At 28.8% G+C, this 12369-nt stretch overlaps 1 protein-coding gene across 2 annotated transcripts in view; it reads left to right on the top strand.

Annotated features, from left to right (window-relative positions):
* The first annotated feature begins 735 nt into the window (after window positions 1-735).
* The window catches only part of Rab7 (RAS oncogene family member Rab7), a 17205-nt gene continuing 5571 nt past the window's right edge, over window positions 736-12369 (top strand). Inside the window, exons 1-4 of one of the 2 annotated variants that reach the window (XM_014430966.3) lie at window positions 736-892; window positions 1648-1834; window positions 7513-7731; window positions 10440-10661. In XM_014430966.3, coding sequence (XP_014286452.1) covers window positions 1655-1834; window positions 7513-7731; window positions 10440-10661 — 621 coding nt within the window. In that variant the 5' untranslated portion in view covers window positions 736-892; window positions 1648-1654. Of the gene's footprint in view, window positions 893-1387; window positions 1512-1647; window positions 1835-7512; window positions 7732-10439; window positions 10662-12369 lie in introns of those variants that run through there. The other variant, XM_014430967.3, reaches the window with a different exon arrangement.

The raw sequence follows: 12369 nt of genomic DNA, 5'->3' as shown, positions 1-12369 counted from the left end.
CAATCTGAAAATCAGTCATGGTGACTTTGAAAAAGTAGAACGTTCATTCTTCATTGTAACAAGCCGATGGTCAACCTAAACATGTCGGTCGCCCTCAGAGCAGTTGAGTTCGCAGTCTATCAGGAACACGAAGTTCCTTCCAGGATTTTCTAAATTATTTTATATACATATTGATTTTACTTTATAAAATCCCGAAGAATTTAATTTTGAAACATGATTGCTCAATGTATGTATCCTTGTGGGCAAATGTATTTAATTTTTCATAAACAATCTGTTGAGTCTCTTAAACTCAACCCAGAAGTTATAAAATAACCCATTTACTATTTTATTCCTTAATCATTCATTTGCTACAGATTGCCTTCCATCTAGGTCAGGGTCTTCTCCTATTTCACCAACATTACAATTAATTACTACATTAATAATAAAAATTGTTGTTAAGGGGTTGCGTTTGATCATTTTTAAATAATTTTAAAAAGTATTTATTTAGATATTTGAATAATAAAAAAGTTTAAAATCTAGTATGATAAATTCAGGTATATAAATAATTGATAATTGTGTATTAATTATTGATATTCTCCTAGAATTCAATTTTTTGATGTTGTTAATTACGCCATGATTATTCAAATTTGTTAATTCTGTAGTTGAAAAAGTGTAATGAAAATAATTGTAAAGGAAATAAAATTAATCCTGGAAATTGCCATGTAGTTATATTTAAAAAAAGTATTGCAATGCGCTCTGTTGGAGTATTGTAGAAACTAGTGAAGGAGTAATCAGCTGTTTTGTGGGGATACCACCGAAGGTGACGTCATCAGAAGGATATCGGAATATATTGTGGAACGCCATTTTCTTGCTCGAACCTAGTGACTTTGTGTTTATTATTTTTCCAAACAAGGTGATGATTTGACAAATGCATTTTTATTTACTCTTTAAAGTGTATTATCCTAGTTAATCTCTTTTTAATTTGTATTATGTTAACGAATCTTTTACATGGTACTCGTTTAATTGACGTATCTTGTATTTTACTTCTTTCTTTTTCTTTAATGACATTAATGATTTTCTTTTTAGTTGATTCTAGTTACTATTTGACCTTAATTACCTTTTTTATAAACCGAATGGTTATTTCCGAATCTTCAATTAAATTGGTATTTCGTTGTATTATCTTAAAACACAAAGGTATTTTTTCTATTGTCTACTTTCGAGAACGTTTCCTAAGACGTATTAACTCCTGCTTAGGTTATTTTGATTTTGTTTTAATGTAGTTTATTTATGTTTTGCTAATTATATAAAATATAACAGGTGAATTAGTTTTCAATATTTTTATTTCATTCTATGTTATACATTGGCCTGAATTATGTATTTCACTACAAATCTTATTCAACAGTTGTGAATTCTTTGAAATTGTGTTTATGGGTCCTTTTTAGTGTGAACATTTTCCTATACTTTTGATGTTTTAATTTTTAAGTAACTTAACAAACCAATAGCTGAATCAATAACCAGTTGTAAGATTTCAGGTTGGATTTTAATCTGCTTATTTCATGGTTATTACATTATATAAATATAGTTTTAATCTGTTTTAATAGTTATATAAATATTTCTACATGCTAGATACTTTAACTCATTTCGTTGATGTGTTTATTTCATTTTAAGCTTAAACATGACATCAAGGAAGAAAGTTCTTTTGAAAGTTATCATTCTTGGTGATTCTGGAGTTGGAAAAACTTCACTCATGAACCAGTATGTCAATAAGAAATTTTCTAACCAGTATAAAGCTACAATTGGTGCTGATTTCCTTACAAAAGAAGTGTTAGTTGATGATCGTGTTGTAACTATGCAGGTAAGTTAACATTATATCATATATCTCATAAAAATAATTACATATTTTATTATTCTGAATATTCATCATTTTGGATTGGATTATTCAATAGGCATTAGTTAGGGTTTGTTTAAATTTGTTGTATGAAATGATGTTACATAATAATATTCAAACACAATAACTAATTAATGTATTTATTTGTCTTGGATGTTTTAACGCAACAAGAATACTAAACATCTAGTTTTCCTCCGAGAAGTTTTAAGAAAACTCTTTTTAATAAACAATAATTGGTTGTCATTGGGCTTGCATTTTTTTAATTGCTGAGCTTTTTTTTTTTTTTTACTAATTTATTGGGTCAAGGCTGTGTGGTAGGCTCTCTTTTAAAATTTATAGTTACTGGTTTTTCATTATTAGGTGTTAATGACCAGACTATATCGTATGGTCTATCATACTGAGGTTTAGTCTGGTGTTGAAAATTTAAATAATTTAGAATTTCATATATTTTCCAAATTTTTATTTAAAAATTATACATTATACAATAATATATAATGTATAAGATTTTTTTACCAAGAGAATTATCATTTATTTAAAATGTATTAAGTAAAAAATTAAATAACAGTTTCATCAATTTGAACTTGCTTAGTTTTATGAAATTCATAATTAGTAAAAATATCCAGAATGATTGATTAATGACTTCATATAAGGGTGCAGTCTTGGATTTATTTGAATGTGTTATTACCTTCTTCTGACTCAGGCATTCAAATTGATGAGTCACCTAAAACCAACATTTAGAGATATATGCAATAAATAAACTCTTTTGCATATATTGCTGGGTTAGAATTTATATTTTTACGATTAAAAAGAAATTTAAGAAATTTTACTACTGACAATTGAGTGTTGGTTTGATAAACTCTTATTATTGAGAAGGGATATTCTCATATTAGTTCTTTATCAATGATATATTTGAAATAAATTATGGAATTTTTGTTAAATTATTGCATTTTCTTGCATTGGAAAAAATGTCCTTTTACTTGATTATTAATCAAATTAAGATAATCAAAGCAATCGCTTTGTACATTTATTTTGCATATCTTAATTTTTTTATAGTATATTTTTCATTGTATTTTAATTATTGCCTGTAGTGTATTGTTAAAACATTTCATTGTTTTTTCTCACAAAGATTTTAAATTGACTTCAGGCTGCATAGTATCAAGTACTGCAGAAATTGAATTTAATGATTTTGATTATTAAATAAATAAACAGTGCATATTAATATGTGGATCTGATACCCTAATTGGTTATATAATTGTTGTCTGAAAATGTTTGAATAGAAACACTTTACAGAGATTTTTTGTTACCAGACAACTCTGTTATTTGTCCTTGATCCTTACTATCTTTCACTCTACACTGTACTCATTGTCTTTGTATAGATCATTTACCTTTGTGGTGAATTAATCTGTAAATTAATAATATTATGTCATTCGAATTATTTAAAACATTAATGTCATTGTCCTCATACTTGCCTAAACAATTTTTATAAAAGTTATGGTATTTAGAAATTGAAAGTTTGTGTTATGGGTCCCTTAATGATTACAGACGTGTAATTTATGCTACTAAACCAACTGAAACCTTTTTGTTGAAATTTATCTTTATAAAGTATATATTAAAACATTGACCCTTCATTATAAAATGCGTTATAATACACATATGTGTGATAGGGATACTTATTGTATTGATGACATTTTGAACATACTTAGCAAATATTAATATTATTAATACATTTAAATAATTGATTTAGTTTAGATATTTCAGAATGGAGTTGATAAAAAAAAAAATTTAAATCTTCATAATTATGAGAGATAGTTGACCGTGGATGATGAATGAGGAGAAGATGGTTGGGGGTGCGGTCAATGAAAAACACAAATAAGTTTGATTAACTTATTTTATTTAAAATAAGTTAAGGCACATTAAAATAAGTTAATCAAACTTATTTGTGTTTTTCATTGACTGCACCCTCAACCATTTTCTCCTCATTCAAATCTTCATAAATTTAAAGTTTTAAGAAATACAATTGATTTAAAATTTTACCCTCTCAACACCAAATTAAAAAAAAATTACTAAATATTGGTTAGGGTTCTAACGGATCCCACCTAATTCTATTGTGATTTTTTCTATTTTTCTTGATTTAATTGATTCAGTTTACTACTAATCATTTTACTGAAATCTAAAACCTTTAAAATACATTAATCACAATGAATGAAAGTTTAACTCAATGACGGAATCCAACAGGAAGATAATTTCGTTCATTATGCTGAAGTTTCGGTAAAATTATAAAATATCAATATTTGAAATCATAAAATAATCAAATTATTTACATATTGCCACTTTAGCTGTAATACCTCACAAGCCTGAAAAACTAATAATATGATTTGATACTATTTAAAACTTAACAAAAAATCAAAGCATTATTCTAGGAACATCTTGTCTGAACTATTGTTTTATTAGATAAATATATGTTTTCTTAATTTAAAAATCCTTTCGAAATGTCTTTGGAATTTTTGAAATTGTTGATTTTTTTCTAACATACTAGGTATTACAACTTATAGAACAACATGCATTTTATTTTAAAGATAAACTTTTTATGTTAAATATAAATTACAATTTAAATCAAACTAATCAAGATCAAGTGTTTTATTATTTTTATTTGTTTGAGAACATAAATTTTATGAATGAAACCTTTTAAGGATCTTATATCATGTAACTTTTTTTTTTCCACAAAGCATATACATATGTAATTGATTGGAGAAGATGGTCGGGGGGTGCGGTCAGCAAAATAACTAAATACATAAACAAAAAATATTTATTTATGCCGACATTTCAACCTGAGTTTCTGGCATAAATAAATATTTTTTTGTTTATTTATTTTGTTTCTTTGCTGACCGCACCCCCCGACCATCTCCAATCAGTAATCTACGGTCAACTATCTACACCTCATATACATACGTAGTTCAATAATAAAAATATATTGCAATTTATATTTTTAAAATAAGGAATATTATTTTACTAAGCTTAATATTAAATAAATTATTAATTATATCAGGAAATAAAAGTTGTTTTTTTAAAATCATTGTATAAATCCTAAAAATAGTTGGAAGTTGGTGGATGATATATCATCTTAGAGTGATCTGTGGCTTGTGGCAAATCAAAAGGAAAGTGGAAGTCTTCAAATGCATTAAATTTGTTAGCCATCGTTTAAGTAAAATTATTTTTCTAGAGGAGTTTCCATTATTCAAAAATCTCTGTTTCACTATAATATAAATTGAAGGGGATATAAAATACAAAAATGCTTTGAAAGGCATTAAAAAGTTTTAAAATAAAAACCAAAGTATTAGAAAAGAAATAACTACCATAATATTAGAAAACCTATTTATTGACTGTACATACAAACCCTTTCACCCCAAGTGGGACAAAGTGTCCCAGTGGATGTTCGAACGGTCTGTAGAATAAAGTAACTGTGATAAATAAGATTGCTTCCTTGTACCACTAAGACAACTTGGCATACCTTATCCCTTCCATGCGGACACATTGGGTTGGAACACCTTGCCTCTACCATAGGGACAAACACTTATTTTCCAATCCTCCCCAAAAATAATGCAAAAACTTATATTTTCCAACCTCAAAGCCCCATGTCCTGGGTGATAGTCAATGAAGGTTGCTGAAAATAACATAGAAACTATTATACACCTATGTTTCGCCCCAAATTGCAGGCCTTCATTAGGGTTAATAATCAACTTTCAATATTTATTAGCTAACAATATGAAGACAGAAGGAACATTTCTGTTTACCAATCTTAAATGGAGAAATACGATCTTGGTTGGTGGTCAAAAAAGTTAGCACAAAATAGTAAAGAAGCTATTTATTATACATTAACATTCTGCTACACATTTCAGGGTTTTGCCAAGGCTGAAAAAAAGGTAATAACCTAAAAAATTTGTAAACTAGGGCAGGACTATAAGATAACATGAAAATACATTGTAAACTAAGGTAGGGCTATAAGATATAAATTAAAAGAAAATGGAATAAAATGAGCATAATAAAGTATAAACAGTAAATATATTAATTAACAGAAATAATCAAATGGATTAATGAAGTAAATAAGATACAATTATAAGTGAGAATAAATATAGTACAAGAATGAAATTATGAAGAAGGAACTAAGATATGGTGGGATGTCAAAAAAATCAAGGGTAATAAAGATCGAAAAAAAAGAAAAATATCCAAATAAACAAAAGAGTGGAGAAGGAGCTGGAGTGGCAAAATTAGTTACCAATGATTGTTAAATGTAGTTAGTGTGATAAGAAAAAAATATTAATAAATTTTAAAGTATAGTAAGATTTAATTGTTTTAAGAAGTGGAAATATATGACAAGATTAAACAATAATATAGAATTACACATTCCAGAAAAAAAATATAATAAAGCATGTATATGATAAAATAAGGTAAGAATATAAAAATATCATAAGATATAAAAATTTATTTAGGCCTAGTGAAAAATATTTTATAGCCTAAGTGATAATAGATTGAAAAAAAAATTAAGATTTACAATATTGGAAAGAGAAAGAAGATCTCTATATGAACATTCCCTATGCAATGTTGGTAAGAAAATATCTCTGTACCAATATTCTCTGTAGAATATTAGTTTTAAAATAACCAGTTTTTAACGTAATAATGATAAAGACCTGAAGATTCAATGTCGATACCACCAATCGTTCCCTACATATTTCTGTCTATTGACGCTTTTCCAAACCATAATAATAATAAATACCACATACAGTCATGGATCCAGATTTTAATATACGTTGTTAATTTTTATATAAATTTCTCAATATTTTTTATGTTAGCTTATGGCCTTACCATAGTTAACAATGCATTTTTATATCATTATGTAGTTTGTTTTGCTCTAGTTTATAATATATTTTTTTTAATATATATTTTTAAGGTTTGATAAAGCCCTGCAAAGTGGAGAGAAATGTTAGTGTATAATACATAGTTTTTGTACTGTTTTGAGCAATATTTTTGCCAAATATTCGGGACCATTTTCCTTAATTGATTGTTTGTACACAAAAAAATTTGCATCTGCCTTTATTTTGTTTGAAAATAATTTTTTTTTACTTCTCACCAGAATGAAAACTAAAAAAGTATTAGTGCATTCTAATGAAATCATGAAAAACTCAAATAAATGTCATTTATAGGCATGGTCTGACCCAAGTAGATTAGTGCAGACACTTTTATCTTATAAAGTTAAATTTAATTATCGACTACTATATGTAAATAGTCCAATTTAGATAAGAGTATGGGTCATTATATGAAAATGTGTAAATCATAGATCTAGTCCATTTTCAACCTCTAAGCACCAGTCTTGAGATACAAAATTAAGAACTATTCCACTCCTAAATGGAGGCTACATCTTACCTCCAAAATGGACTGCAAGGTGTAAATGAAAAATTATGAAAGAACGTTTTTCAATCCCTCACCATGTCCAAAGCTGTGCATCTTCAGGTAATGACCCTTATATAAGTTGGAACCTAATAAAATAAAGTCATATCACTTGATAAGTGATCAACCAATAGCTGTATGTGAAGTATGTATTTTATGTGTTGTAGTTAATTTATTGGTAATGCTAATTTTTTTTTTTTTAGATATGGGATACAGCAGGCCAGGAAAGGTTTCAATCTTTGGGAGTTGCATTTTACCGAGGTGCGGACTGTTGTGTTCTTGTATTTGATGTATCTGCACCCACAACTTTTAAGTCACTTGACTCTTGGCGTGATGAATTTCTCATACAGGCATCTCCTAGAGATCCAGAGAACTTTCCGTTTGTTCTACTTGGAAACAAAGTTGATCTAGAGAACAGAGCGGTATGAAATCATTTTAACTAATAACTTTTAATATCTAATAATTTTTAATGCATATTTTATGTCAAGAAATGATTTAATTATTGTAATCCTGATTTGAAATCTTAATTATGTTCCTTTGGCATGCTTCTTATAAAATATTGTTGTTTGTATGCTTTATTGTCAATCCAATAACTTTGTAAAGGTTTCCTTAGCCATAAAACATTACAAAACTTTTTAACCCTTAGATGCTTTAAACTCAGACTTTCCATATTTTGCTGCCAATTCTATAGCTTTTTCTTGTACAGACTACTGGGTATATTCAAATCACGAGCATGATTTAACCATTCAAGTGGATTTGAGTCCATTTCACTAAATAATAAAAACAGCTAACTTCATAATGTGTTCTTATTCTTCTCCGACAATTTTTGGATTTCCAAACGGTTTTTCATGAAATCTAGCATTATTTTTTTCTTAAATTAGATTTTTTGGTTGACTCCCTTACTCTTGGCCACCTACTTTTTTCATGGTGATGGTTAATTTCCTTTTAATGAAAATCTGTTACAGGTTGGAGATGTTTTAAATGATTTGAAAGAAACTGAAATAAATGTTCTAAATGCGGAATTTTCCTAAAAAAAGGAGGAAGGGATTTGGTTAATGTCATATCAGACTAGTACATTTTTATAAAATATTTTGAAACAAAACTTATGTAGGTTCTTATCTAAGGGGTCTTAAAAACTATTTTTATGTAATTTTCTTTCTATACTTATACTCCAGTGCTGGTACATTTAACCCTTAGCTAGGTTTTTAATACGTGATTCTCATTAGGTTGTAGCTGGTTGCGGTAAATATGCCAACAAAATTCAGAATTGTAATAACTTTTTTATCAATTGCTCTGTTAAGGATAGATACTTAACTAATAAGCATTGCTGCCATTCATCCCGACCTAAAAATACCCATCATTGCCTTGAAAATACCTGTTTTACCCACAAATGCCAACTCTTGGAGGATTGTTTTAACAGTAACTGTATGATTGTAACTGTGACTGTTGTACTTGCTAGGGCATGATAGTTGATAGTAGATAGTACAAGTAATGTCGGTGGACTAACAGTTGTGTTAACTGTTTTATGTATACACCTTGAGAATGGACTGTTGCAACATATCAACCTTACCAAACGTATTGACAATAAGAGGGAAAACATCGTTCCTATATATTTTCCCAAGAACCTAAAATTGTTTCTGCTCTGATTTATATCCAAATATAATTCTGATCCAGTCCCCAAAAACAAGTCCACCAAGGCTCAAAAATTACATTCATCCCATGTCTCAAAAATAAATCTATTCTGGGTCTCCAAAATAAATATGTCATAGGCCACAAATGGTCTAGGTAGGCTATGTTCTACATTTCAATATCTAAGGAAAAATAATAACTGGTTAGTAATTGAAAAATTGTCTAATCTGTCTAAAAAAAATTAGATCAAGGACTAGTAGGGCAAGTAGACAAGGACACTGCTCTAGGGCTCTACATATAAAGAAAAGCCATTTTACCCAAAATCTCTGATAACCACTAATTACCCTCAAAGGTGAAAAATACTTAAAAATTGGGTAAAAATACCTGCATCAGCTGTAATAAGACAATAGTGACTGCATTTCACATAGAGTGAGTTTCAAAATGTTTAGCGTTATCACCTCCCACATAGCCTACAACCGCTGCAACAAAGTACTGTAGTGACATCAGAGGTGGTTTATGATCAGTAAGAGTTAAACCTATTTTATAAATAGAAATATCCCTTAAATAGTATGGTGGTTATGAGGATTTATTAAAACAGAAGTGTCCTTTAAAAGCTTTTCAAGGACCTTCTTATCCAGTCATTGTATTGGCAAGTACTTCCTGATCCTTAAAATTGTAAAATACGTTTTCTTTCATAAATAGCAACCTTACTCTTACATTTATGTTTTATAAATATGCAACAGACAGAGTGTTCTTGAGCTCTCTGAATAAAAATTGTTTATTATATTATTCTCTCTAGTTATGTCTGAAATTATGAGATATTAAGTTTAAAAAAAAAAATGAAACTTAAAAGTTAACCAATAGAGTGGTTGGCTGCTGGGTTTGACATCTCAGTTGTAATTAAACAAAACATATTCTGTTCTGTATCCACCAAGAAAGCATTATTATTTTAAATTTTATTACCTTATTAACCTTATAAGCTAGAAGACTTAGTGATGTAAAGAACTAGTTTAATCAAGAAAAATGTTTCTTATTTTAGCCATTATAGCTACCATACATACTTTTGAATATCGAAAATATCAGAAATGACTTCTTTACTTTTGATCAAAATCAATCATAAAACGAACAGTAATGATAAAGAAGTATTTCTTGGATTTTGATATATTTGATATGTTTCTATATATATATTGATATAATAGATGATATATTGAGAAAACTCCATTTAAAAGAGTTTTTGAATCAATTAAATGCTGAACTGTAAATTGAAATTAACACCAACCTATGATCTATATATAAAAATACATAGCATATTTATGTTTACACATAAATCTTATCAAGTTTTACCTAATTATTATCTGTTTCAATGATTACCACTTTTACTTTCCTGTTTTTACTAGGTAAAGAAAGTGCTTTAATTGGGTCAAATTGATTAATTTTACTTGAACATCATTTATTTTCCCTGATTCTCTTGTTGTTTTCACTTAATTCTGTCTTTAATTAGGTTTCAGCAAAAAGAGCGCAACACTGGTGTCAGTCCAAGAACAATATTCCCTACTATGAAACAAGTGCAAAAGAGGCTATAAATGTTGAGCAAGCATTTTTAACTATTGCTAAAAATGCCCTTGCTCAAGAATCAGAAGCTAACCTGTACAATGAGTTCCCCGACCAAATAAAACTAACTGGAGATCCAAAAGTTCCAGCACCTGATCAGTGTGCTTGTTAGGTAAGAAATCTACTTAAAGAATTATTTAATTTTAGTATTTTTTTTTTTGTGACTTTTTTAGATTTTTAAATTGAATTATATACTTCCCATTCTTTAGTACTAACTAGTGATGATAATAATTTATTATTTAGTTTAATTAAGCTAAAAGATAAATTTGTGATTTTCTTATTATATCACTTTTTACTGTAAATAGGTGAAAATAAGTTTGAAAAATAAAATAGTTATTTCTGTCTAAATGTCTCTTTCTCTCCATTTAGATTGCCATTATGTTTTGCATTTTTCTGAATGTTTTATGAGTGATTCTCAAGAGAGCTAGTCTCCGGGTAGAGGCCAGTTTCCTGCGTGCTTTTTATTTATTTATTTTATACCAGATCGGCCTGGTGGGCCTTATATGGTTGATATAACAGTTGATTATGGGGGGTGTAGTCTCGTACAAAAGATACCCCTAACTATATACAATGTTATAATTAAAAGAAAAAAATAGATAAGAATAATGCTTCTTAATAAAAGAGAGAAGTAAAATTAATAACAAAAAATAATGATATTTGTAGACTTAACAAAACAAACAATTGCTCTCTAATAATAAAAAGAAACAAGTTAATTTGAAAATGGGACAAGAGAAGAAAAAAATAAATAAATAAGTAATAATAAAAAGTATAATAGAGGTAGTGTGAATTATGAATTAATAAATATAGGATTTATAACAGAATGTTCTGCAGCAGCCTGGGCTTCAAGTTGAGGTCGGGTTTCTCAGGTTGTAGGTCACTGCTCCTTTCACTGTCGGCAACTGGGAGTAGAACTTCATGAACTGTTTTTTGATGTAATTCTCTATCTCTCTATTTGTAATTCCTGATGCAATCTCCTATCTGCTTGAGTAAGGCAACGGCCCAGGCAGAGAATGTGTACCTTAAGGTGACCAGTACAACTCCCTTATAGATGGTTCTAGAATACTTGAGACCCCCTAGTGCATTATTCTTGACCGGCCATTGTAATGTATTGGTCGCCGTATCTCAGAGGTAGACGTGTCATCAATGTTCCTCTAGAATTTTACCTCTGTCTATGCCACTTCATGCATGTTGGCTAGGAGATGGCATCGTAACTGCTGAGCTGTGCCAATTAAATGGCATTCATTTTCCTCAAAGCAGTAGTCAATCAGTTCCTGCTGGCTTAGCGAGCTGTAATAGTGAAAGTCTAACTTAAACAAGTTTTTGACGCTGGGATCTTGTGATAGTTAGAAAAATTGTCAATAAGATTTAACAAATTATTGATAATTTTCTTATTACCAGTTAGTTACTACTGTTATTGTACTGAACTAATTTTCTTCTGTCTCTGACTATCCTACTAAGTGCCAACATATACTTTGGTGTTTCTGATTCTATGTTTTTTCTGGTTCTCCTATTACCAGTTTTAGAAACAGGGATAAATAGTCTGTTTGTTTGCTTCCTTATTATACGATAATGCCCTATCTTGGGTTAGAGTATGTAACACTCATGCTCTGTGTGTATGGTTCTTTTGTTCAGGAACTAGAGGAGTTAAGCATAATTACTCAACTGAAACAATTTTTAACTGCTGTTCTAGAGTTTCTCTTTTTCCTCATTTTTCAAATTCACACAGTTACTTTATTTGTTAGTGTTATCCATAATTTTTATTACAAGTTTTGTTTTGCTTAGTCATATACATCATATATAAGGTCGTATACTTTATGTAT

This window comes from Halyomorpha halys, unplaced genomic scaffold (assembly GCF_000696795.3).
Source record: "Halyomorpha halys isolate HHAL.00 unplaced genomic scaffold, Hhal_1.1 Scaffold928.1, whole genome shotgun sequence".
NCBI lineage: Eukaryota > Metazoa > Arthropoda > Insecta > Hemiptera > Pentatomidae > Halyomorpha > Halyomorpha halys.
The sequence above is the reverse complement of the archived record's forward strand: the minus strand, read 5'-3'. Positions and strand labels throughout refer to the sequence as shown.